General features: G+C 36.9%; 3 protein-coding genes across 6 annotated transcripts in view; 1 reads left to right on the forward strand and 2 right to left on the reverse strand.

Moving 5' to 3' along the window:
• Nucleotides 1-3,620: 3,620 nt before the first annotated feature.
• Nucleotides 3,621-10,169, reverse strand: LOC107680220 (plasmalemma vesicle-associated protein-like). 2 transcript variants are annotated; one of them, XM_016476018.1, is made up of 6 exons: nucleotides 10,103-10,169; nucleotides 6,057-6,320; nucleotides 5,615-5,687; nucleotides 4,719-5,431; nucleotides 4,019-4,583; nucleotides 3,621-3,908 (listed from the first exon to the last, which is right to left on the reverse strand). In XM_016476018.1, the coding sequence occupies exons 2-6, from the start codon at nucleotides 6,210-6,212 to the stop codon at nucleotides 3,856-3,858; spliced, it is 1,560 nt and encodes a 519-aa protein (XP_016331504.1). In that variant the 5' UTR covers nucleotides 6,213-6,320; nucleotides 10,103-10,169; the 3' UTR covers nucleotides 3,621-3,855. The 2 variants fall into 2 exon arrangements, with proteins under 2 accessions (XP_016331504.1, XP_016331503.1); XM_016476017.1 differs by lacking the exon at nucleotides 10,103-10,169 and having other exon boundaries at nucleotides 6,057-6,507.
• A 1,725-nt stretch (nucleotides 10,170-11,894) lies between these two features.
• LOC107680251 (nuclear receptor subfamily 2 group F member 6-like) lies at nucleotides 11,895-19,655 on the forward strand. 2 transcript variants are annotated; one of them, XM_016476060.1, is made up of 5 exons: nucleotides 11,895-11,984; nucleotides 12,919-13,511; nucleotides 13,613-13,707; nucleotides 16,123-16,683; nucleotides 19,095-19,655. In XM_016476060.1, the coding sequence occupies exons 2-5, from the start codon at nucleotides 13,243-13,245 to the stop codon at nucleotides 19,367-19,369; spliced, it is 1,200 nt and encodes a 399-aa protein (XP_016331546.1). In that variant the 5' UTR covers nucleotides 11,895-11,984; nucleotides 12,919-13,242; the 3' UTR covers nucleotides 19,370-19,655. The 2 variants fall into 2 exon arrangements, with proteins under 2 accessions (XP_016331546.1, XP_016331547.1); XM_016476061.1 differs by having other exon boundaries at nucleotides 16,126-16,683.
• A 1,066-nt stretch (nucleotides 19,656-20,721) lies between these two features.
• Nucleotides 20,722-26,761, reverse strand: part of LOC107680250 (occludin-like) — a 9,185-nt gene continuing 3,145 nt past the window's right edge. Inside the window, exons 2-8 of one of the 2 annotated variants that reach the window (XM_016476058.1) lie at nucleotides 25,655-26,413; nucleotides 25,162-25,326; nucleotides 22,520-22,653; nucleotides 22,220-22,426; nucleotides 21,900-22,071; nucleotides 21,686-21,727; nucleotides 20,722-21,564 (exon numbers count right to left, since the gene is read on the reverse strand). In XM_016476058.1, the coding sequence (XP_016331544.1) occupies nucleotides 21,418-21,564; nucleotides 21,686-21,727; nucleotides 21,900-22,071; nucleotides 22,220-22,426; nucleotides 22,520-22,653; nucleotides 25,162-25,326; nucleotides 25,655-26,398 (1,611 nt within the window). In that variant the 5' untranslated portion in view covers nucleotides 26,399-26,413 and the 3' untranslated portion in view covers nucleotides 20,722-21,417. Of the gene's footprint in view, nucleotides 21,565-21,685; nucleotides 21,728-21,899; nucleotides 22,072-22,219; nucleotides 22,427-22,519; nucleotides 22,654-25,161; nucleotides 25,327-25,654; nucleotides 26,589-26,761 lie in introns of those variants that run through there. The other variant, XM_016476059.1, reaches the window with a different exon arrangement.

The following is a 26,761-nucleotide window of genomic DNA, read 5'->3' on the forward strand; positions in this document are numbered from 1 at the left end:
CAAACTGCAGGACCCCAAACGGAAAACACGTCAAAGACGCAGCCTCTCCGTCCTTTGCACCATGCTACAAACACCGTAAGGTAGACAGGCCGGTGGAGTCAGACAGGCCGAGGACACGCCTCAGCAAGCGGCGGAGCGCAGCATCAGCGATGCAACACTCCTTACCTTATCTCAGGGAACCAAGGTTACATTAGTAACCGGAGCATTCTTTATCACTTTATAATATAAATTGCTATTTTTTTTCAGTAGGGGGCAATCTTAAAACGCTAACCCTGCTAACATGCTTTTGGTCACTAAACAATTGATTATTGAAAATGATTAAAATTAAAATGCTGTAAAAATATCAGCATTTAATCTGTCTAGTGACTCCAGTGTCATGACATGACCAGTAACTACAAAATGAACTATAAAACTGTCATCCCTGTTGCTTCTGTAAAGACAGCTTCTGTATATAAAAACATTAACATTTTTACATTTAGCTTGGTATGACAGTGAATTTGTTAACACTTATAAGAATACTTTTTGTGCGCGAAAGAATTGTTGAATAAAGTCGTTTTCTTTTTTTTCTTTAGCGCACAAAAAGTATTCTCGTAGCTTCGTAAAATTACAATTGAACCCCTGATGTCACATGGATTATTTTACAGATCTCCTTGCTACTTTCTGGACTTGGGAACATTTCAGTTGCGTTGCTGTCTATGCTGGGTCAGACAGCTCTCAGATTCCATCAAACATATCTTAATTTGTGTTCCGAAGATGAACGAATGTCTTATAAAAAAAATTCATTTTTGGGTGAACTAACCCTTTAACCATGCTGGTTCATGTAGTCATAAACTCCTAATTCAACAATCGTGACATTTATAAATGTTGTTGAAATTTCACTGACTACTTGTGACTACTTGTGTTATTTATGTGATATGCATTGTTTACATGCGGAATTGGATCAAAATATGATTACTAGAGAAACCTAATTAGGATTAGACTGTCAAAAATTATATTATTTATAGATGGTCATTTACTTCTTTATAATGATCTCTCTGGAATCACACAACTGCACAATAACAACGAAGTTTTGTTAACTTCGGACTCTACATTGAGCAGATACAGGTCATTTAGTCCAAATGGATGATGCCAGAGCATTTATTTGGCTTCGCAAGATTTCCTAAATCAAAATTGTCATGATACATTTTGTTATGAGGGTCTTAGGATGATGCGTGCCAAGATTTGTGTAATTCAAACCAACACCCTAAAAGAGGTGTTTTAAAGTAGTTTTTTCTTGACTAGAGGGTTCAGTTAACTCTCCCAGAGTTATGACTAAAATGCAGAAATGTACTTATGATAGCACCACCCGGTGTCCGACGTGTGTTAGGGTGCCTGAGAAATGGAGGGATTTGAAACTAACCACCAAGTTTGAGATCTCTATGACTTAGTCTCTCACACGCAGACGCAGACACATTTAGCGCAGAAATAAAAATTGGTAAAACAGTACAAATACAACAGCGTTCAGAAACTTCAGTGCTTGGACTAATTAAATTTAAGTTAATTGAAATTCAATTTTAAATATAAAATGAATATAGAAACAAAAAAATATTATATTCAGTATTATATACTTCACTGATGCTGCATTTCATTTGTAATCTTAGACAAACCGTCGTATTTTGTATAATTTTTTTTCCCATTAGCATTTGTATGTAATTATAATATTTATGTCTGTATCATATCAGCATAAAGCAGATCAAAATAAAATTATTATCATATATCATATATAATATTATCATATTATATTATTATTATAATTTGAAAGAGAATGTATTTTCTCACAGCTGTACACATACACCTGACTATTGGAATAATTGGCAGTACTGTGCAGTGTTAGTGAAAAGTTCCATGTAGTTTAAGAATATTTTTAGTACACGTTTTAATTAAAAACACATTTGCTATAAATAGCATTTATTGTTTTCATCTTCTAGAAAATATTATATAATCTAGACCCTCAAGAGACCATGTGTAGAGGTCAACAAGAGATGGTTTTGGCCTTTTAATGTCTTTACCAGAATAGTGGGCATAGAAGGGCCAAGCAAATAGGAAATGCAATTAGTGCTTTGGTGGAACAAAGAATGCTAGCTTCTAGAGACAAAAGGTGATGAGTTCTGACCTAGGTAGGAAGGAGGTAATAATAATAAGCACCTATGTGTTTCCTGACGGAGGGTGGAGAAGGGATATTTACTTCGAGATGCAGAACACCATGCTTATTTTTAAAAGACCCCAAAGAAAAATTCTTCATGACTTAGTGTTGTTAAAATGGAGCATGGCAGAAATTTAAAAAAAGCCCAGGTGGACCATTTAATCTGGCCTTTATCATCAGGAGAAAGCTCAGGATAACATCAGCTAGTTTATATAAAGTTCAGAGACACTGGCACTAAACATTCCACATCCACAAACAAAAATTGCATTGTTTTCTGTATATGTCTCTGTGTCTTTACAAAGATAGTTCAAAGATGTTGCTGTCAATGTCCCAGACGTCAGAGCCACCAAAACTTGTCTACCTTCTTTGAGAACCGGAGATCTTACTGTCTTAAGTGGAAAACCACGTATGTCAAACAAAGGATATCCTTTAAGCTGGATGGCAGGCTCCTTCTGTGATGCCTCTATATATTAATTGGCGCCCTGTTTCTTTGCTTTTGTCTGATCCACCTTTTTGGCATTCCTAGTGACAGGATGCTTGTTGACATGGGAAATCATTTTAATTGTTTTGCATTATGTTCACATAGTGCAGCGTTGCCAGTACCTTACTCTGCATTTAAGATTAATTTCTTTCTTCATTCACAATACTGACAGGCTGCATTTTTAATATGAATCATATTTCAGATCGATTCCATTATTTCACAACATATTTATCGTCAGAATGCATTAATGCTATCACTTTACTGACTTCAACCTTCCTGCACGTTGGTTGAGTGATGACTCGGTATGACACTTAAATGGGTTTGCTTTGGTTGGAGAGCGGCTCTGTTTTAAATAGTGCTTCCCATTGACGCAAAACAATGACAATAGCCTAATGCTTAGCCAGAGCTATTTTAAGCTTATGTGAAGTGGACCTATTGAAAATTTCATTGATAGTTTTTCTTGTACGTATGATCATTTTACTGCATTGGTGTCATACACCTGTTGGCCTGGAGTCATTGTGTTTTTCTGTAAACACATTTGTTCTGTTAATTTCCGACTTATTTAGAGGCTGAAAGAATGCAAAAACATTTTAGGGCTTTGTACTTATGTAAGGTTCAGGGCTGAGCTGTAATTATGTGTAAGAAATATACATTTATAGTATATTACAGTGTAATACTGTTAACTGCAATAGTATATTAACATTATATCCAAGCCATATTTGCCCCTTTTTATATGTAGATAACTATCAGACCCTGATAATGTGACTTTACTTGTGTGTCTTGTATTCCTTATGAATTATTTCACCAATTATTTAAAATAAAAATGCTAAAATAATAAAAAAATAATAATACATTGAATAAAACATGTTCTGCTTATTTTTCATTTATTTTTTTATTCCATGAAGCAAGAGAGCAAATAAAAATGTCTACAAAAATACTATTTATGAAAGACAATTGTAGTGAATGATATATACAAGATATATATAAGATATATACAAGCATATATGATTTTAATGCACAAAAGACATTATCAGCTTCATCCTACAAAATGTAAATAACATTCATGTTAATAATTAGTATTCACTTTACAGACTTAGAGGGTCAGTATATTTATGTTTTCTATTTTCAAACTGTTATAGACCGTTCTGGCTAGGATTTTGCCTGGGGTTTTGCCAGGACTTTGTTCACTCCCTCAGTTTGGGAGTGAATAACGGTGCAGCTCCTTCAAATGGAGATTTATCTGTGCTGTAAATCAAACATAAAAGGTTAGGAAATATTCATTGTGAAAATAAGCACAAAACACTGGGTAAATGATATATCAGTTAAAAGACTAATACCACTTCTGATTGGTTTACCTTGGCTTACTTCACTCCCACCCATTGGTGTTCTTGTTCCTCCAAGAGATGCTCCAAATCCAGGTGCGTTAGACCCAACTGAGGCAACACCTGCACCTCCTATCGCTGGTTTTCCCATCCCTAATCCACTTGATCCTGCACTGTTGAATGCTGTCATCCCTGCTCCACTTTGTCCTATATTGCCAGTTGCAGTTGGGCTTGATCCAGCACTGCCAAATCCTGTCAACCCTGGTCCTACTCCACCCAAACTACTTGTCCCAGTCTGGGCTAGACCTATTCTACTTGATCCTGGCCCACCTAATCCTATGCTGCCCGGTCCACCTGAAAGAGTCCCTGTCGCCCCTACAGCTGTATTTAATGATCCTGTCACACCTGATCCTGTGCTGCCCCATCTTGTGCTTGATCCTACACCATTAGGACTGGGAAATGCTGGCCCATTGGAGCCAGTCCCGGGCCATGGCATAATTGGTTTGCTCAGTCCAGTTGAACTCAGACCGGTTCCACCAGTATGTGGTATGTTTGGCAAACCGTAGTTGGTCATGAATGGGTTAGTTCGCATTGGTGGCTGAAAAATAGAGAAAGTAATTAAAGTTCATTATAAACACATATTTAATTTATAATTGCAAACATAGCTGTTTGTAATATTAAAATAAACAATAAAACATTGTGCTTATGTATAATTATACCATAGTAACCTCACCTTACAGCTGGCAAGTGAAGTATTGAGAGTCTCAATGGTGTTTGTGAGCATTTTAATTTCTTTTTCTTTCACTGAGAGAAGGTTTTCTTTCAGGTCGTTATCTCCTTTTAGCTTTCTATTCTCTAGCAGAAGTTTTTCACTGTCTTTGTCATTCTTGAGCTGAAGTTGTTCAAGAGTTTTGCGATTCTCACGATTCATGGCACTGCGATTCTGATTGCACCAAGTAGCGTCCTCTTTCAGGCGTTTGTTCTCTATCATATATTTGGCATTTTCCCCATTAATTTTTGTGAACTGGTTCCCCACTATGTCCATATATGACTGGAGCTTGTTCTCAACTTCTCTTGAAAGACTGCTACAGTTTTCCCGAATATCTTCAAGCTGATTTTTTTGTTTATCACATGTTAGTTGGAAAGAAATGTGTTTTGAGAAGAGGTCATCGATCCTTTTGAGGAATTCTTTAGTGACATCGGGGATTCCTTGTAAAGAACTGACAAAACCATTTTTGCACTTATCTTGAAACAAGATGAGCTCTTCTTCAAGGAAAGCCTTGTCTCGCCTTAGTCTAATTGCTTCCAAGTGATACCCATCCTTGTCTTTGTTGGAGTTGTCCAACTCAGTTTTAATAATGGCCACCATCTGAGTAAAGTTAGCTTTAACTAGCTTTAACATTTCTTCTGACTGCTGGAGCATACTTTGCAAACGTCTGTTGTTGTCTTAGAAAAACAAACAAACAAAAACTATAGTTGAAACAGTTCACTGAAAAAATGCTTGATTACCTTTATGCAGGAGTTACAGTCAGTGTGTTAAATAAACATAAATTCTAAATTTTTGTACTGAACTAATTTGTAATAGTAAAAAATATTCAGTGTAAGAATTTTTCTAAAGAACCATCTCACCATTTGGATCTGGACAGAACGTAGGAGGGCATGCGCGAGGTGCAGCCATTCTTTTTTCCATCTCACATCGATACTGTAAAAAAAAAAGCACAAAAAAACTGTTCATTGAGATTGAAGTTATGCATTTTAACTTTAAAATTAATGGAAGTTTAAAAGTTTAAAAGCCAGTGTTTTTCAGAACGTTCATATTACCAAGGAAAAGTTCTTACATTAAAAAAAAAAAAAAAAGGACATTTTGAAAACGTTGACAAAACTTTTGGAAATGACTGTTTCATAGCCTAATGGTAATGTTAAGAAAACATTCTTAGAACACCATACACCATGCAATTAATTAATTACTTACCCTTTTAAAACACCAGAGTATTCTCTTTTGTATGAAACATAATGTTATCTACAACAAATTAATTATTTGAATACATTTAAATCTTGCCCCAAATCTCACCGTCGTTGCTTGCATGCTCCTTATTGCCATAGATGAGGTGTTCGCCAGTCTGCGTAATTCAGCCAGAGCTTTGTCATTGCTCAGTTTTGCAGTGAGAGTGACGTTCAGAACTTTGGTGAGGTTCTTTTCCTTCCCACGGAGAATGAAATTTTCCATCGTGAGTTTGCTTACACTTTGGTCCAACTCTTGCAGCCTCTTTTCCTCCACCGTGTGCTCGGGCTGTCCGTACACCAGAAAGAGCACCAGACTCGCAATGATCAGAGACTGGATGAGTGAGGAGAAAAAGAAGACAATCTTCATGTAGTAACCACAGCTCTTGCCTTTCGATTTATGCATCTTCTTAGCAGCCAAGCCAAAGTTGGCCTGAGAGTAACTACTGTTGTACATGCTCAAATGTGGCCTTATCAATAAAGCCCCAGCACCTTCACTATGCAAAAATGTTCTTCTAAAACATCAAAGGCAAAATAAGAAGTTAAATATGTTAACGCTGACAGCTTATATTGTTTTCTTGCACCTCCCATTGGATGACGCTTCCCTGGTCCACCCTATGGTCATGATTTCAGAGGTTAGAACAACATCACGCACTGACCAGGGGGTGGCCAAAACCCAGACAGTACATTGTTCCAATATGTATGTCCTGCCAAAACAGATCCTTTTGCTTGACAGCATCTTGGCACTGGAGAAAGCACATGGTTGACGGTTTGACTACGTGCTGTTTTGAACAGACATTCAGAGATGATTTGAATCTATTATATGACATTCTACAATTTTGTTTATTAGAGTTTATATTGGTATTACGTAACAGATACTCTAAAATACTTCTGATTGACTGAAGAAATTTACAACACATTCGTACATGCTGTCTAAAATTCTTCCTGACGTAGGTAGGATGAGGATGTGGTTTGTATATTGTGCCTTACTAAAACATTGCCTTTGACCAAAGCATTTCACTCCATGGCCAGTTTTAGTTTAAACATATTGCAATTACTAACCATAACTTTGTGCTTTTATATAATATGCTGTAGTTGTTGAGCCATATGTTTCTAAACATCGTGTTTTTTCCTGATGTCTTATATATATCTTAAGAGCCGGAGGATAAGAATATTATGAAAGCATGTGGCTTTCCTGCCAGGAACTGTTGATGTGCCACCCCGATTCCAAGAGGAAGCAGTAATTCATAGCTGTGTCTCAAAGTGACAAACGCAGAAGGCACTGTCTGGACACTTCTTAGGTAAACTACTGAACAAATGAAGGAAATCAGTCATAAACACAGATGTATACACATCTGCTGACATTATCAAGAATTAATCGTCCTGTTTATCCGTTTCTAAAATACGCCTGACGTTAAAATTATCATCATCTAACAAGATTCACTCACACACTGTTGTTTCAAATGTTTCCAAATCCTGTAAACTTACCAAATCACACATCACCTCATTAACGTTAAAACGTTTGTGCTTGTGTTATGTAATTGCACTGATGAGACTTTACATAACAACAAGAGGTATAAAAAGAAAGTAATTAAAAATAATTTAAAAGTAATGAAGCCTGTGATTCCGGATGATCTATAGAAAAAAAAATTAAGGAGTGACACAGCAATCAAATTTTAATTCGGTAGAGTAAAATATTTTAGTTGGATGGCATCAGGAATTATAGATGATATATGGTTTGATAGTTAGCTACCTAAACTAAACTGCCATTGAGATGCTATTAGTTCTCCACAGGTATAGTTGACCTCCTTTGGATGCTACCAGGCAGCTAATAAAAATAATGTTCTAAAAACAATTTGCTAACGTTCCCATTAAGTTATGAAAATGTTATTTCTGAATGTTCTCTCTAAATGTTGTAAATGTATTTGTTTGTTTGAACATTTCATTTGAATGTTCCTTGTTAGCTGGACTCAAACAGAGCAATGTTTTTGTAGAGCCACAGAGTCAGTGTTTACACTTTTCAGAGAAATTCGTCTCTGATACTAAACTGGAATAAGAATATGTTGACACAAAAAAATTTATAGAATTCACCTTCAAGACCTGTGAACGTAGCCTCTGAATCTCACCACTAGATGGGGATATTTCCAAATAACACTTGGAATAACACTTGTAGCATTTTGTCATTTAACATACATGTATGTGCACATTGAAATAAAATAAAATACAATACAAATATTTTTATTTTATTGCTAAATAAAATTAAATAATAAAGCAATATGAAATATTTAATAAAATAAAATATCATATTCAAATAATAAAATACAAATATTTTATTGCATAATAAAAACAATATTTTATGAAAAGTCTCCAGGGCGCAGTAAAATCAGCATAAGTAAGAGCTGCAATGCTACCTTGTATCCTAAAAGAGATCAATCACATTCCTGAACCCTGGGGTCAAAGGCCAAATAAACTCCCAGCTTGTACAATGCACATAACTAAAGCATGCACTCTCAGACTCTTTTCTTTTGTGTGCACTCTCTCGCACCCATGCTCACACAAACACCGTATTTGACCAAATCTTGATAAAGAGTTCATATAAATGAATGATGCCAAATCAGTTTGCTGCTGGTTTCATTGAGTATCCAGAGTATGTTTTTGTTTCTAAGAATATGAATTCACAGAAACAGTTGAGAAGGAAGCAGAGGTTGAGTTGGGGCAGCAAATGAAATGTTTTTCTCTGGAGTGTGACCTTTGAATAATTATGTGAACTAGTGGCCAAGATCTAAATCTCAAAACAAGAGACAGCTGTCTCTTGGATCAACAACAAGATGTACAGCCTGGATGGCTTTCTCATTGTTTGAAAGTAATAAAAATGTAAATTAAAGAAACTGTACATTCCTCTTTATACTGGAAACAGTGCTGAACCAAAATCTTTGGCTGAACCTGTGACCTTGTAAAGCTCACCTGCATTGTTTGATAATTGTGCAAAATATTACACAAAATTATTATTACACAAAATTATGCCTTTCCTACTCTCTGACCTCTTGCTACGTAAATCTGGACGGAATTTAAGCTTTACCTGCCCTGTAGATACACTCTCGGGTTATTACTGAAACCTTATCTGGTAACTGCCATTAACAGGATTTGTACTTTAATCACTTTGATCATAAAGCATCTCCAAGCGTTTTAATGTTTATTCCTTTAAACGAATGTCTTTTTTTTTTTTTTTACATTAACAGTATTTTTTATATACTAGCAAGTCATCTGGTAGTGACAAGTATCAGTTTTACTGTTACTTCAGAACAAACTAGTACTCAGTGACAAGTATCTAATCCATTGTAACTGAAAACAAATTGCACATATTTTGAATTCCATTTGGGATCTGTAGTTCAGATATCAACTAGTCACTTCCAAGTTCCAACTAGCATGTATATCCATTTCAAGGTTTACCAGTATTCCAGTTGTTGCTGGTCAACCCGATCTCATGAAAGTGCGTATAAATAGTACGCCAAATAAAAACGAAAACTCGTGATATTGATACGCAAAAATGGACTTTGGCGTGTATATGCTACGCGATGGGTAGGTTTAGGGTTGTGGGGTAGATGCGTATCATATGCACGCCAAACACATGCGTATCATATGCACACCAAAGTCCATTTTTTGCGTATCAATACCACGAGTTTTCGTTTTTATTTGGTGTACTATACTGTAAAAACAAACCTATGGAATCTACTCAATAAGTTAGGTAACAATTTGCACTCAATTTGTTTGGGTAGATTTCATCCTATATTCTTTAGTAAAGAGTACCTGAATTTAACAGCTACGATATACTAAATGAAATTAGGTAAAGTCTACCTAATATTTCTCAATACATTACACAGCAAATTACTTATCTTCATAATTTGGTGTGTGTGGCCCTCAAGTTCGTGCTCCCGTTAAAAAGAAGAAAAAAAAAAGTATATACATTTTTTACATTAGTTCAAGCATATTAACAACATGTTGCTCAATTATTTCCAAGACAAAGCAGGGTTTCTGTATTAATCAGCACTTCAATCTAAGCAGGTAACAAATCGAAAGCAAAACCGGAACTTTTGACTCATTGTTTAGTACCGGTACCTGAATTAGGTGAAAACTGCTACAATTCTTCTTTCGTGCTCTTCAAATGCTTTCATTAAGATTTTTCTGTGGAAGAAAAAATAAAGTCAGAATTTGTTTCTAATTATTAGATTATTAGGCTATATAAGATTATATTTCAAAAGTGCTACCACCATAAATTAATTGCATTTTGGCTTAAATCACAGTAAGCTACCTCACTGCTATTACATGATGCATAAATACAATTCAAAAGATTAGAGCAGCAGTTAAAACTAGTTGAAATATGATGGAATATGATTTTCCCCCCACTTTAATGCACTCTCCACAGAGAGTTATGAATCCCAAATGCATGAATATTAGAAACACCTTTTAATATAATGTATTCCAATATAACACTACATTTTTATACTGTTTATTGAATAATGTACTATATCCTGATTTTAATATTGTACATAATTTATATTCATGTTGCATTTACATGAATGCAAATGATAGAAGGCATTCCTTAAAGATTAACGCACATATTTTAGAAAAGAATTAACGTTACACTAACTACACTTGTGCAATCTGCAAACCCAAGTTCACTAAAACACATAGGCCTAACACATAACTCAATTTAAGTGAATTGGCACAAAATAGACTCAAATCATAGAAACGATATATTAATGATAACAAAGGGAACATAAAAAGCCTTACATATGTTCTATCTGTTGCTTTTTGTCGGTGTCACCACCACAGCACATGCTTGCTAATCGCCGTACATGCTAATGTGCATATAATACTCGTGTGCTCTGCCTGGGGCTGATACTTAGGTGTAATACGAAGTTTTTAAAAGTACTTACTGCAGGCAGGCACCGAGAAGCACAGTTAATAAAGTGAACTTGAACTTGTTGTGAACAATTTTATGCACATACAATATTTGTAAAGGATGATATTTATAACGAAGGAAGCACATCGCGCCAACCCAGGCATACGAGCACACGCACAAACGCCCAATTATAAACTGATTCGGACGGGTTGTATTTAACACCCTCCTGCATAGTTTTTTACAGTGTATTTATACGCATTTTAGCTTTACTGGTATCTGTATTCATTTAGGTACTACTATTTTCTAATCCTATTTACTCTAAATTAGTACCTTTTATTAGACACTACTGTCGCATTTTTAATATTACTAGTAACACTTTTAATTGAAGTATAATGTAACCATTTTGAGTCATTATTGAAAAGGCAATTGTAACTAGTGAGATAAGAAATGTTACTGTTAACTAGGAAAGATATTATATAGCCTCTTATAAATAAACAGTATCTAATATATAAACACTAGTAAAGCGGGAAAATATATTAGTAAATACTGGAATAAGTATTAGCCTAGCATTTAATAAATCATTACTTGTAAAAATTAAAAAGATGCCAGTCATACTACTAGTATGACTGACTATTAATTTAAAAAACTAATAATGATACTAGCTAATTTAAATACTTCCTTTATAAATGTTTTGTCCGATTTAAAATCATTAAAGCTATTAATAATATTATAGAGCATTATATATCTAGCCTGTGCATGGCTCCAAACTAAATGATCTCTTATGGTATTTATTTACTGTTTTGGCGTCCTGTTGGCATATTTGCAGTCCTTTGAAGCAGGCCTGAGGTCACTGATCTCTCAGGAGCAAAACACCACATTCTTTTTTTGTGTGCCCAGCAGAGCTGCTCTTTGACTTCTTTGCCCATATAAGGCAGGAGATACCATGGCAACCGTGGGCTTGAATAGCTGTGTCAAATCCCTCCGCACCCCCCTCTCTCTCACACAGGCAGGCACGCGGCGCGCGCACTCTACTGGACACTGGCGTTATCTCTTGTCCTCTTCAAGCCAATGCGACTTTTGCACTTCGAAAAGCAGGTAGTAATATTGAAATATTCCCCTGAGTTCGCCGCGGTTATCGGTATGATAGCTTATCATTCGGGGCGTCAAAGGTAAGCGAAAATATATACAGTGTTCGCCGAAGTCAGGAGTGAGGTATGTCGCTAAAGCTATGGCTCCACCCCTCCCCCCGCTTGAAGATAGCTGGAGGTTAGGCCGCATGTCTGTTACTGGCTCTCATAAAAAAAATAAGAAAGGGGGCATTTATCTCTGGATCACGGCGAAACCATTAGCACGAGCTTATGTTATGGTTTCACCCGTTTATCCATTTTCAGTCAGCGCCACGGTAACTGTTACAGGGACTCCAAAACTCTGCCCTCATTTCACAACAAACAAGCGCAGCACTTTCTCGAACAATCAGTGTAACGTTACTGTAGGAAGACGCGGCTTTTTATACGGAGATGTTTTGATTAGTATGTGATTATTGCTTGTTATGGTATGCTTTAAGACGCATATCTATTTAAATATTAGTGTTGAGTGTGTGTGTTTCTGTTTTGTTCTCCATAACTGGATCTTGCCATGGAATTTTGAAAGGATAGACATTTTAGTTCAATTCTTTGGTAATCTCTGGCTACTAGGCTCCAGTGAAATGATCTGAACAATAATGTAAAATATATTAATAATTATGTATGTAGAGAAAAACTTGCTGTCTTAGTAAAATAATTATCCATGCCAGAAAAAGTCATGGAAATTTCTGTAGGTGACATATGTTATTATTTATGCTCCATTCCTTACTAAATGCTTATCAGGCTAGAAGTTGCTTTTTTAGTGCTCTTTACATTTAAATAATTCAGGAATCACAAAAGACAGAAATCCTGTGGTCAGAAAGTGAAGAAACTCTGAACTGTGTCTAATGCTTGATAACTAGCATGTAACCGTTCTTTGGTTTTGAGTAACTTTTTTTCTTTCACAGGTGCTGGATTGGAAGCTGACATCTAAACCACACTTAAATCGAGGTGTGACTAAAGAAGCAGGAGTAAAAAGTGAATATGGTCCGTCAAGGAGGCAAAACAACATGCACAGCCCACTTTCTGAAGATCAAAGTTGACTGACTCCGACAAGTGACTCAGGGCCTAAATGTGTCAGATGAAGCTGCAGACAATTACAGGATATAGACGCCTTCATATCTTCTCATTTTAGAACACACAGCTGTCAAAAAAAGGGGAGTCAGTTGAAACTGTCTTTGCCAACAGCACATTTGGGAGTATTTTTCCTCGGTTGTGCTGAGAACTAAGCGATGGCCATGGTGAGAGGGGGGTGGGGAGATCCCAATGGGGAGACTAATGGACTTGGTGACAAGGGGTACGTGCGGGGAGATGAGGACGACAGGTCACCCCAAGGAGGCGGCAGCGACATGGAGGCTGGGGAGGATGATAAAGGTTGTGTGGTGGACTGTGTGGTCTGCGGTGACAAGTCCAGTGGGAAACACTATGGTGTGTTTACTTGTGAGGGCTGCAAGAGCTTCTTCAAACGGAGTGTCCGACGAAACCTTAACTATACCTGCAGGTAACGGAGGGAATGTCAGCGATGTTTATGTATGTGCTTGCTGTACGTGTTAGTTGATGTTCTCAGCATGTTCATTAAGCCATTTTTTTGGTGTCTTTCAGATCAAACAGAGACTGCCAGATTGACCAACATCACCGCAACCAGTGTCAATACTGCCGTTTAAAGAAGTGTTTCAGAGTTGGAATGCGCAAAGAAGGTAACCGTCTATCCAGAATGGCTCTCTGTCAGGGTGCGAATTACGGGGGGGTTTGGAGGGGGTCTGACCCCCCTAAAGAAGGCTTGATCCCCCCCTGATGGACGTCAAAACTAGATGTGGGGGTGGGGTTTACAAGATTTACTTGTAAAATTTTAATACGTATAATATGGAGATTTACTTGTAAATATTAATATGCATTTCTATAGCCCTGGCTAATTTTAAAATATCATTTTGGCAGCCCCTGAAATGGGTCGTATTGACATTACCTAAGTGGTTGGAGAATACACTACAGCGCTCATTCAAAGACGTGCATTTATTGCTTGGACGGAACAAGAACACCTCAAATGCATGTGTAGATTCAGTCGAGTGATAAAGTTTACCCTCTTCAAATTAATGCTGTTGAACTGAATTTACGGAGCAAACTATTTGCTAAAATAACCATTAACAGCAATACAGCGGTTCTGTCAGATGCGCGTGAAAGCTGCATGTGTTACTATAACAAACACTGCGTGTTTTCTTTTAGAATCATCATTGGCTGGTAGAAATACAAAAATAGATTACATAACAGTTTTTACATAAAAATTAAGATAAGGTAAAAGTGTGAATAATTACATTTTAGACACATTGTCAGTAATTTAATGAAAATAAAGCCCTAGGAGAACTGTTGTGCGTCTTTGATCAACACACAGCAGTGTTTCATTAATTAATCCACATATTTAAACTAATCAAGTGAATCAATGATTCAGTGAACCATTCATAAAGGCAGTCACTTGCTTCGTCTCTGAATGAATCAGCCGTTTGAACGAATCGATTGAATGACTCACTGACTTAAGACAGGTATTTGCCACCACCTACTGATGCTTTTAGTTGTATATTGAGTATCGTTTTTTTTTTTTTTTTGTTATAATTTAATATTACACAATTTTTTTGTATGTTGAATTAAAATATTTATATCTAAAGCTACTTATATTTCAGCTATTGGTGGGGGGGGGGGGTTGTCAGCTTTGTTATAATTTAATATTACACAATTTTTTTGTATGTTGAATTAAAATATTTATATCTAAAGCTACTTATATTTCAGCTATTGGTGGGGGGGGGGATGGTCACTGTAATTCACACGCTGCTCTCTGTCACTGTTTAATCCACACAGACTCAATCAATTTATGCACTGATTTGTCAACATGTTATAGAATATATAGTAAGCAAAGGGGCTGTGTCTCATGGAAGATTTAGGACACGTTTTCAAGCGTACATTACCGTTCAAAAGTTTGGGGTTGGTAAGATTTTTAAAAATGTTTTTGAAAGGAGGTAATTATGCTCATCATAGCTAAATTTATTTGACCAAAAATACAGCGAAAACAGTATATATTCTATTTGAATATATTAAAATTTTTGATGTATTCCTGTGATGGTAAAGCTGAATTTTCAGCAGTCATTACTTCAGTTTTCAGTGTCACATGATCCTTCAGAAATCATTCTAATATGCTGATTTGCTGCTCAAGGAATGTTTCTTACTATTAGTAGCAATGTTGAAAACTGTTGTGCTGCTTAATTTTGTGGAAACCATGATCCATTTTTTCAGGATGTTTTGATGAACAAAGTTCAAAATAATATTTATTTGAAACTGAAAATGTTGTAACATTATAAGTAAATTTACTGTTGAATAAAAGTATAAATTTCTTTAAAAATTCTAACTGCTTTAACGCTACTGAATCTACAGTGTCATGGGAAATTTATATTTTACACAAATTGTGAGTTTGCAGTCTGAATTGAATGTGACTGGGTACCACAAAATTACACAAAGACAACAGTTAGTTTCTGACTGCATGCAAATACAAGCATACAACGTAATCAGTGTAGTCCAAGTCACAAACATGACTTTTAGAAACAGGTTATTTTAATAAAAAAGACTTACACGTTACTGGGTTGAATCAGTCTGACAAACGTAATGGGTTGCTAAAGCAGGAAGCTGTAGGAATCACTGTTTTATATTTGATAGTTAGAGTGACGAGAGTCTAAGAGCTGTATTTTATTTTAAGCCGACCCAGATGGTGTTTGTTTACCAGTGCACATGATGAAACTTACATTAGGGCGTGATGACCTATATATTTAATTTGCTCTACAGTTTTACTTTAAAAACAGTGATGGTTATAATGTTTAGCTTTTTGTTGAACATTTTCATTCCTCATTTATAAAGTGTTTGAAGGTTTGACTAGAACAGTGTTTGCCGGTTTCTTTTTTCATTTGTTGAGTGCTTGTGTAATCAGGAATGAGATGTTTCTAATCCCTTAGGCCAGTCCTCTGACTCTCTGCCAGATGTTGCATGATAGCAAAAGAAAGGAGCGTTGAAACTAAGTCTATCAAGCGTTTCAACTCCATCACGACTCTCCCATTCTCTTCCCTTTCCCCCTTTAGCAGTTCAGCGTGGACGCATCCCACCTTCGCATTCAAGCCTAAGCCCATCCACGACTCCAGTGGGCGGCAATGCCGGCAGCGGCGTGAGCGAGTTCTACAACGGGCAGCCAGTGTCTGAGCTCATCTCCCAGCTCCTGCGGGCAGAGCCTTACCCTAACAGCCGCTACAGCCATCAGTACAACCAGCAGATGCAGGGGGGTGGAGGATCCATGGGCATCGACAGCATCTGCGAGCTAGCCGCCAGACTCCTGTTTAGCATCATCGAATGGGCCCGAAACATTCCTTACTTCCCTGAGCTGCCTGTATCTGAGCAGGTGGCCTTGCTGCGGCTCAGCTGGAGCGAACTGTTTATTCTTAACGTAGCCCAATCTGCCCTTCCCCTGCACATGGCCCCGCTGCTCGCCGCCGCAGGCTTTCACTCCTCTCCCATGTCTGCTGAGAGGGTGGTGTCGTTCATGGACCAGGTGCGTGTCTTCCAGGACCAAGTGGAGAAGCTAACCCGCCTGCAAGTGGATTCAGCAGAGTACAGCTGTCTGAAGGCCATAGCACTCTTCTCACCAGGTGCGCCAGACACGTTACTCCGATTAAACTGCATTTAACCGAACATAATCGGATCAAAGAAGATGTAATATTTGTACTCTATCCAAAATAGTAGAGAACAACGAGTATTGTGCTGGCAGTCAAATTCAAGCATAATACTAGCGCTCTCTACTGGATAAGACAAAATCTATTTTTCTCAATAGGGCCTTTCGCACCCGCTGGAACCTTTTCATAGTACCAGAACTAATTGTGGAACTACCCACTTTTTGGCGTTTTTTAGTATTTTGAACGCCGCACACAAATGACGTCGCTGTCGACCGGTTCCTAGTACACACTGTCGGTGCGAATGCAACCCTTTAAATGGTACTGGGAAATAGTTCGTGCAAAATCGTCCCAGTACTTTAGTACTGTCCATTTAGTTCTGGAACTAAAGCGGTGCGAAAGGACCTAAAGTTTCCTAAATGCGTTATGAAGAACCTTTATACTTAACAGATTGTTAGGAATAAGGCAAATTATAGGATAATACCTCCAGTATGCAGATATTCTGTCCTGTAGCATCATGTTTTTAGTTTGAGTTTACACTTATTCATTTGGCACTTGTATTCAAATGACTCTGTGCATTCAAACATTTTCAGTTTGTATGTTCCCAGGGACTTGAATCTATGCAGGGCTTTTTTTTCAATATGTTTGTTAGTCAAGTAGCAATCCAGCAATCTTTTGAATTTAGATTGATCAGAATTTAGGTTTATTCCATAATTTATATGTAATTAATAATATAATAATAATCATCATCATCATTAATTATCTAATGTTTAATTTATAACTTCTATTTTAAAACATACATTTTTTTAAATCATTCAAACTTATTAATTTATGTGTTTATTTTACAAAGAAAAATTATAATAAGTAATTGTAATAAGTAATTGCTGGAAATGATACTGTTATAATGTAAGCCATTAATTTCTAAATGATTGAAGTGCAGGCATACGTGGCTAAGCATTACTAATTAGTTTGTACTTAATTTGTAAAGCATTCTTGCAATTTTTACAAAACTTGCTAGCCTGCTAGATAATTTTATCTTGGTGACAAGTTTAAATCAGTATAATTTGCAACTACATGTTTAAGTTACCAAAGCTTAATAACAAATGATGGTGCAGCACTGGCCAAACTGGCCATAAGCTTACCTCAAACTCACACAGCGAAGCCGACTTTCCACTATCTCTGACATTCGCATACTTTTTTTCACATTTTGTCCCCAAACGGCGGATGCACTGAACCTTCAGACTGGTTATGAATTAGCCGTTACCTTCCATTTATTTACTATGGTTAAATAAATGAACAATACATGTATGCATACTGTATATCCACACAAAACAAATGACCAGCAATGAGTTTAAAGAAAAATATAGAAGGTTTTCTAGGGCTAAACATAAATTATGTAATTATTATAAAATAATAATTTTGCAACATGTCGGCTAACTCTAATTAGAGAATTAATAGACTGTTAGGTTAAGATTAGGTTAGTAGTAGGGCTGCACGATTAATCGAATGCGATTGTCATGCGCATTTTGTTAGTAATGCCGGTTCTGTAATCAGCAGTAAATCATCATCATGTGCTTTCAAATGGAGCAGCATTTACTACACAGAGTTCACTGACAAGTTACGCAAAAAATTCGATTTTTATTGCGCGATTATGAAATCGAAGAAATCGTTCGCGATAGTGACAGCTGTTTGCATAGCTTCTCAGTGAACTACGGCTCTGTGAAGTAAATGCTGCTCCATCTGAAAGCATGTGAAAATACCACATTTAATAACATATTTTTACTCAACTCACTTCATAACGTCAGTCGAGTGTTTGAAATAAATCCTTCTGTGAGATGCATGACAATCGCAGCTTCTGTTGAATCGCGATTTCGATTTATCGTGCAGCCCTAGTTAGTAGGATAAGTTACTAGTCAGTTGAATTTATGTTGATGACTAGTAGTTGACATGTAGTTGCAAAGTTATTTATTGTTAGGAGAATGTTGGAGTGGACTATTAAAATAAAGTGTTGCCATAAGTATTAATTACCACCACTTTACAGAAATATTATTTAAATATTTACAGTTCAGTCAAAAAATATTGGCAGTTCTCACCTCACAGTCCTAGTTTTGATTTAGATTTGATTCTTTAAATGCACCCGAAACTCAAATCGGATCTGAAAGTTCCACATACACATATGGCCCGAACTCCATGTACCTCTCGTACTAGTTTTCGTTGGAAATGAATGACTTTTCGCTCTGTCACTTGTGTGCGACTTGTCTCGAGCCAGCGGTCCATCCTTATTGTTGAGCCCTACCATGACCTTGGCATTGCTACCATCATTCTTTACCAGTTGACTTAGAGGGAGTCTAGTTTCATATCTGTAATACTCTGGTGTTCTTTGTGTTTAGATGCGTGTGGGCTGACAGACCCGGCTCATGTGGAAGGCCTGCAGGAAAAAGCTCAGGTGGCCCTGACCGAGTACGAGCGCATGCAGTACCCCGGGCAGCCCCAGCGCTTTGGACGCCTCCTACTGCGACTGCCCGCTCTGAGGGCCGTGCCCGCCAACCTTATCTCTCAGCTCTTCTTCCTGCGCCTCGTGGGCAAAACGCCCATTGAGACTCTCATCCGTGACATGCAGCTGTCTGGCAGCTCCATCAGTTGGCCGTATGCTCCCGGACAATAACCATTATCAGATGTGACCACGATACCAGTCTGAACTGACTGAACTCTGAACTGCACAACTAGTGAGGATCTCGGTGTAATTTCGTTTTTTTTTTCCAACCACACATTCACATCTGATATTCACTGTATCACCTAATGCAACAGGGTCATACTACGGGAATGGTGAATTCAGTAGTACATGGCAGAAGGCTTGATCTATGCTCTGTGAATGCTCTTATGTGGCCCAGAAGCATTCTTAAAAAATAACTTGAGAAATATTGGTTATCTGTTAGCCAAAGATAAGATGTAAGTTACAGTTTCATAGCGAGTTATTAAGTGGAAATTGGTTGAAACCCAAAACAAAAAGCTCTGTCAGTTGGGTGTGAGGATGAAAGTCACTTTGGACTGTCCCTGGAGGCAGCAGGAAATCAAGTCCCCCTCGTATTCTGCTCTGCCTTGTCCTTCTGTACCAGAAAGCCTGAAGGAGAAGGAAGTAAACATGATGACATCCAAAAGCCCAAACAAACCAAACCGAAACAGTCAGAATTGGGACTTAGGCATTTGTTTTGCCAATGATAACTACTTGGTTTGTATTTTTAGCAGTTTTTTTCCCTATCAATGCTAATGTATTTCTATGAGGAGAGATTGAAATTTGCAAAAGCTAATGCGAGAGATTGGATCATGTTTTGTGAAATAATCATTTGTGACCCTGGACTACAAAACCAGTCTTAAGTCACTGGGGTATATTTGTAGCAATAGCCAAAAAATACATGTATGGGTCAAAATTATAGATTTTTCTTTTATGCCAAAAATCATTAGGATATTAAGTAAAGATCATGTTCAATTAAGATATTTTGTCAATTTCCTACCGTAAATATATAAAAACTTAATTTTTGATTAGTAATATGCATTGCTAAGAACTTCATTTGGACAACTTTAAAGGCGATTTTCTCAATATTTAAATTTTTTTTGCACCATCAGATTCCAGATTTCCAAATAGTTGTATCTCGGCCAAATATTGTCCTATCCTAACAAACCACACATCAATGGAAAGCTTATTTATTCAGCTTTCAGATGATGTATAAAAGGGTCACATTTGAAAAATCAATTGCGGACTGTATTTGTACTTTGAGTTAAGGTACAGACTTATCTATTTGAGAATGATTTATTTTTCTTTACTGCACGCTGCTGCATTTGAGATGACAAATTAAGTAGTTATGCTTTTTTTTTTCAGATGAAAAACCAGTTAACTTTCTTCATGCAAGTTGTTCATCTACATGCATAAGACTGTCTTCTACTTGTTTTATTCTGCTTTTCTTGCTTTTGTTTTTTTCATACTTACCAGATAATGCTAAACTGGTATGTTTTTTTTTAACCTGGTATGATTATGTATGTCGACCAAAAGAAATACCTCTACAGTCTGTTGAGACTCAAACGGACTTTCTGTCTTTCATGGCTGGGTCAGTTTTTACATTTATCATCCCACTTGAGCTGCTCACTTTACACTAAAGAGGAGTGATTGGATCTATCTGTCTATGTTTGTGTTACAAGGCCGTTTTTGGTAAGAAACTGGCACTGCCTGACTGTTTTGTCTTTTGTGGAGCAGTGCTCTGGTGGGCGTTTTACAGGTGACTGCATGTTGTATTTGGCTCTTGTTGTGAGATGTAAGTTTTCTAGCCTTATCATACATGTGAATGACTAATATTACCTCATATTTAGGCCTTGAAACGTATCAGGCGGTCTAATATACATAAACGCATCAAAACGGCAACATGTACAGTTTTCATTTTAATATCTTTGTCTTTTTAAATACTTGTGTATGACAGCTTGATTAAACAAAAGTATCATACATTGAATTTTGTACTTGTGAGAGCTTTTTTGCCTGTTACCCATCCTTACAAAGGTTTATATATATATATATATTCATTCAAATAGTAAAGAGATAATTTTACAGGAAAATCAAAAATATTTACAACAACTGCAACTTTACAGACACAACTCACTCAGCACAGCTTGTAAATGTCTAGACAAATAGTGGCGTATACAGTGAATGCATACATGTGTACAGTTTTAGACAAAGAAATCCTGATGATCAGCAATGTTAGTCTTCTCTCTCCTTGCAAAGCATCTGTCATAATTTTTCACCAGTTGCTTGATATGACACAGCTCCTGCCTCAGTTTTTTACACCGGAGCTTCTTAGCCTGGTATTCTGGAGACTGGAGAAAGGAAATGGGTATTAGGGATCACATCATGACTACATTTAGACCATTAAGGCTAACCAGTCTCTTAATACTGATGGATAAAATATAAACTGTATTGAGAAATATTTTTCCTTACCCGCTTCAGATCCTTGAGTCGATTATATTCATCAGCTACAGCCTGTGATACAAAGACAATATATATGGGTTGTACTGAGTTCATATCATATAAAATGTAACACAGATGTATAGATGTCTGAGTTGACATTTATATATATATATATATATATATTTTTTTTTTTCTTTCCTTTCTTAGCTTTATTATTTTTACTTTATTGGTTTTTGATGCCTACCTGGAACTTGGTGGATTCCTCATGGAGGGTGTCCAACTCTCGGCTCAGTTCATTCATTTGATCGCTGATAACATCCATTTCTACACAGAGGTTCTTATATTCAGCGAGGCAGATATCAAACTGTTTCTTGTACTGTGTGCGCTGTTCATCGGTTGTAATTTCTGAATAAGAACTGTAGCAGGAAAAAAACAAGTAACCATATTGCAAAACAATCTGCTATTCAAACAGTAATAGTAAACCAGATTCTCAACTGATTCTCGATTTGAGCAGAACAACATACTGTATAAGAAGGATAAGAAGTATTCATGATAGAAACTCACTCCTCCAACTCATATGCGTCTAATTCAGTGGCCGAATCTCTAGCAGTGGTGTAGCCTGTCTCACATAGCACATCCTCAACCTCGTACGTTACAGGTTTCTCTTGCACTGAGCTGCTCTGCACTTCAACTTCCTCCACAGGGTTAAAGCTCAGCCACCGATTCTGGTACAATGGCTCTGGGGAGCAACCGTTCACGTTCTCAGAATACCTTTAAAACAAAGTGCAATGAAAAGACTAGTGTGCATTTGTACTTGTAAGAATTTCTCGTCATGAACATGGTCAGAAAGATGGCTGTACTCACACATTGCTTTTGTATGCTCCCTCGCTGTAGATGCTCACTGTTCCCTCAGTGTGCGAGGTGAAGCTGTTCTCTGCTTTCACATGAGGGGAAGCCTTCTCTGATAAAACCACAGTGGGGGTGTATTGAGTGCTTCGCTGGAACAAACAATGTAGAAGTGTTAATGGAGCTGGAGAACCACAGAACAACATGTAATAAGTCAATTTGAGTCTGACACTACCTCTGAATGACCTGATGGGAAACTAGACGAGACTGGAGGACAATCAGAGATACCATCACAAATTTCTCTGAACAATACTGTATCTTAAGAGACCACTTGGGCAGTTTTATATCACACAATACACCAAGAAACTGTAAATCCATCACAGCACAATTATCCCACCCTCATGCACATCATGACTTCCTCTAATGAAGCGCAATTATTTCAGTTTTCAGGAAGCACACTTGATGAGAGCGGCACATGGCATTACCTGTGTATTGTCTTAACAACAACAAACAACATCTGAGGTCATTTTCAGGAAAGTCGCTGCATAGTCCAAGAATTCAGAATGACCCAGTCTGAAGTCTCACCTCACAGTGAACCAAATAAAATAAACTTTATTTATTAGGCCTAATAAATAAAACTGCTGTTATTTAGTTGACCTTGTATACTATAACTATTTTTTCCTGATAATTACACCAGAAGCTATTCTTTACAAGCTGTAATAAGTAGAAACTTACCTAAAACAAGCTAAAGCAAATGTACATTTGGATGAAATTATCAGTCAGTTATTGCTCAAGCTGTTGTCTGTTTCTATAAAAATAACATCATGTATCACCATATAGTAACAGGAATGCAAATTATATGTGACTGTCGAGAGGGCTCAGTTTGCTACCTGACCTTTGTTCAGTATCTGTCATTATGAAGAGAGAAATTCACTTAAAGGGGTCATATTATGCTGCTAAAAAGAACATTATTTTGTGTATTTGGTGTAATGAAATGTTTATGCGGTTTAAGGTTCAAAAAACACATTATTTTCCACATCGCTTTCACAACGAAACAGCGCCTTCACGACATGGCGGCGGCTACAAAAAACTACTACAGCGAAAATAAAAGTTACGCCTTCTTTCTTTGGGTGAACATTTGGGCGGCGTTATGCAAATCTTCCCACATCGTGACGTAGACATGTGGGGGCGTGTTAGAACGAGCCGTTTTAGGTAGGCGTAGGCGTCTTTGCAACTTTACAGATCTTCTTTATGCACTAAGAGCTTGTAACACTCCAAAGAGAAAGGAAAAATTGAAATCGCATCATATGACCCCTTTAAGAAACATTGTAAATTAGTGAATGATTAACACAAAAACAATTCAGATCATATGATTGATTTCATTGTATGCCACTGGTTTTGCACTATATTTAAATAATGTAGCCCTCAGTTTCATTCACAAAACCTCCACAAAACATATCACCACAGTCAAAATAAATAAATGAATTAATGATTTAAATGAGAAATAATAAAAAAAAGTGTTAAACTTTATACACATCAAATAATCCTGAAAAAACGCACTATAGTTTACACAAAATATTAATCAGAACAGTTGAGTCTTTTTTTTTTCATTTTGCTGCAAATTTCATAAGCAATTTGTACATTTTCGAAAACTTTTAGGTCTAATCTCACAACAGATCATCAAAAAATGCACTTTTTGTTTTTCAAAAATTTCATCTTGTTTTCAATTGTGCTAGTAGTACAAAACAAACTTTTCACAACAAAATAAATGTAAACATTTCATTCGCAGTATAAAGTATGTAGAACAATTAATTATTGATACAGTATAAGCTATTTAAATCGGATAATAACCAGAATGTTTAAAGTGTATTACTGTAATGAAAGCATGAGATCTAGGTTTGAAAGATGGACTAGCAGTGTTACACGTGAGATCAAAATGTACACCTTTCATGTGAAAATTGCACCAAATAAAAAATAAGAAACGTTTCTTGAGCAGCAAATCAGCATATTCAAATTATTTCTGAAGGATCATGTGACACTAAAGACTCAAGTAATGACTGCTGAAAATTCAGCTTTGCCATCACAGGAATAGTCCTAATGATATGACATTTCCGATTTTACATTTTTCATTTCCATAACTTCTGAGAATCCAAAAAGGTCCAAATTTTGATAAAAAACATTATGACAGCCGTGTTAATGTTAGTTACGACTGAGTCGCCTCCTGTTACCGTTTTGACGACAAGCAGGAAAAGTTCATGGGTCAGTGACTACATTGAAATGGTCTGTAGTCCTACATAAAATGTTTCGCAAACAAAACTTTCATAATGCATTGTATATCCGAGGCCTTGCATTATTCTCCTAGTGCATTTTTGGGTTCGATTAGGATCGGGTGTCTCGGGTTGCAGTTTGCTATCCTAAAATGTCTAAACAAGATACAATATAATCTATAATCCTAAACAGGACGCAAAACCTCTGGACCAGACTTGACCCAAATCTTGCTTCTCTAATCCTAACAATACTAATCAAGGAGTTTGTGATATTTTACACATATTATCAGCTTTAAATACTGGAAAAATAAATATGGCAGGAAAATTGAATGTCAATAGCAATGACCTCAATAAATCTGCAAAAAACAAACAAACTGCCACTTATGAACTCACCCAGTTTTGTGAATTCTGGCTCCTGTTTGTTCTGAGGATAGGCGGTTCCTCCCAGTAGATATTAGGTTTGCCATGACGCCATATTTTGCTTCGAGTCTTATAGGCAAAATAGGCTGCAACAACCAGGGCAATCATGACAAACAGCCCACATACCAGAGCCACAGACTAAAATTAAGAAGACAACACTGATTTAAACGTTACAGTGACACTACAGGCACAGAGGAGGTAAGAAGTGAGAATTACAATATAACAAATAAAGTTTCCGAAAAGGAAGCTTTCGCACCAGTGCCATAGAAGAAACATTTTAGGTTCCCAAAAGAACCTTTCGGTGAACAGTTTTTTAAAGAGCTATGTATTTCTTAGTCTGAAGAACATTTTAATAATCAAAAAACCTTTTGTGCAATGGAAACGTTCTATAGATGTTTCTTCATGGAACCACTGATGCCAATTAAAGCACCTTTATTTTTAAGAGTGTATGTCTTGTCATACTGACCTCCTCAGGATCCATGAAGCAGTAGTGATGAAGATATCGATTAAAGGACGGATATGCCCCTGGGAAGCCTGTGCCGGCTCCGGCACTGATGCTGGGAGTCCCTAATGAGGTCTGACACATCATCAGGATGGGGTTGTACATGATGCTTTGTGAACTCTGGGCCATGGGATTCACCCCAATGACGAATACGATGTCTATAATACACTGAAGAATCGCCAGAACCACATCCACCACCAAAACTGTCAGGTAAAACGTTTTTCCACGCACACACCAAGTCTTTGAGAAACTAACCACTAGGATGGCTAAGGATACTACGAAATTAAGAGCTGCCATGGAGATCATGGCTGCCTTTGCTGAGTAGGGTGTCATATAAGAGCTCTGATAGCCGTAGGTTCCTCCATAGTACCCAGACCCCATCCCATTGCCCCCAGATCCGGCAACATAGGCCCCGATGCTGCCCTCGTAGCCGTGCATATCCCAAACTAGAGTGGAAGCAACACAGGCGAAAATAACAAAACAGAGCAGAGCAGTCAGTCCCTCCATAGTTTTCACGATGCCAGGTGGTGAGAACCATCTGTAGAAGTGCTGAGGGTTTCCCTCCGTTTGAGGAGCATCAGGCACTGAAGAGTATAAGCCATACTCGCTTCTTTGAGAGTAGCAACTTCTGGATGTGTACATATTTGATGGGGCAATGTAGTGTGGACTGTACTGAGGTGGACTATCATACTCCTGTGTTTCATACATGATTCATGAAGGAATCTGAAAAAAGAAATGAGATCAAATTTAGATCATGAGATCATTTGGGAACAGATATAGCTTTCTGAAACCACAACCATAATTATTTTTCAGACAAATATCTGCTGTCTTTTGTTTTCATTTTTAATCACAAATCTACATGGACAAGTAGCTATCTTATATTAGTGGTAAGAAGACCACTTATTGTTATTGTAAACAAAAAAAATGTAAACTATTAAAATCATAAATATAGCTGAAATCAAATAAAACAAAATATATACAGTGGGTACGGAAAGTATTCAGACCCCCTTAAATTTTTCACTCTTTGTTATATTGCAGCCATTTGCTAAAATCATTTAAGTTTACATTTAC

This window comes from Sinocyclocheilus anshuiensis, unplaced genomic scaffold, assembly GCF_001515605.1.
Source record: "Sinocyclocheilus anshuiensis isolate Anshui unplaced genomic scaffold, SAMN03320099.WGS_v1.1 scaffold821, whole genome shotgun sequence".
NCBI lineage: Eukaryota > Metazoa > Chordata > Actinopteri > Cypriniformes > Cyprinidae > Sinocyclocheilus > Sinocyclocheilus anshuiensis.

Coding starts and splice junctions, on each gene's coding strand:
- LOC107680220 (XM_016476017.1), bottom strand. CDS start 6,443: ATGTACAACAGTAGTTACTCTCAGGCCAACTTTGGCTTGGCTGCTAAG. Junction 5,688..6,056: donor GGAGCATGCAAGCAACGACG/GTGAGATTTGGG, acceptor TTTTTTTTACAG/TATCGATGTGAGATGGAAAA. Junction 3,909..4,018: donor TGGGAGTGAAGTAAGCCAAG/GTAAACCAATCA, acceptor TTTGATTTACAG/CACAGATAAATCTCCATTTG.
- LOC107680251 (XM_016476060.1), top strand. CDS start 13,243: ATGGCCATGGTGAGAGGGGGGTGGGGAGATCCCAATGGGGAGACTAAT. Junction 13,512..13,612: donor AACCTTAACTATACCTGCAG/GTAACGGAGGGA, acceptor GGTGTCTTTCAG/ATCAAACAGAGACTGCCAGA. Junction 16,684..19,094: donor CATAGCACTCTTCTCACCAG/GTGCGCCAGACA, acceptor CTTTGTGTTTAG/ATGCGTGTGGGCTGACAGAC.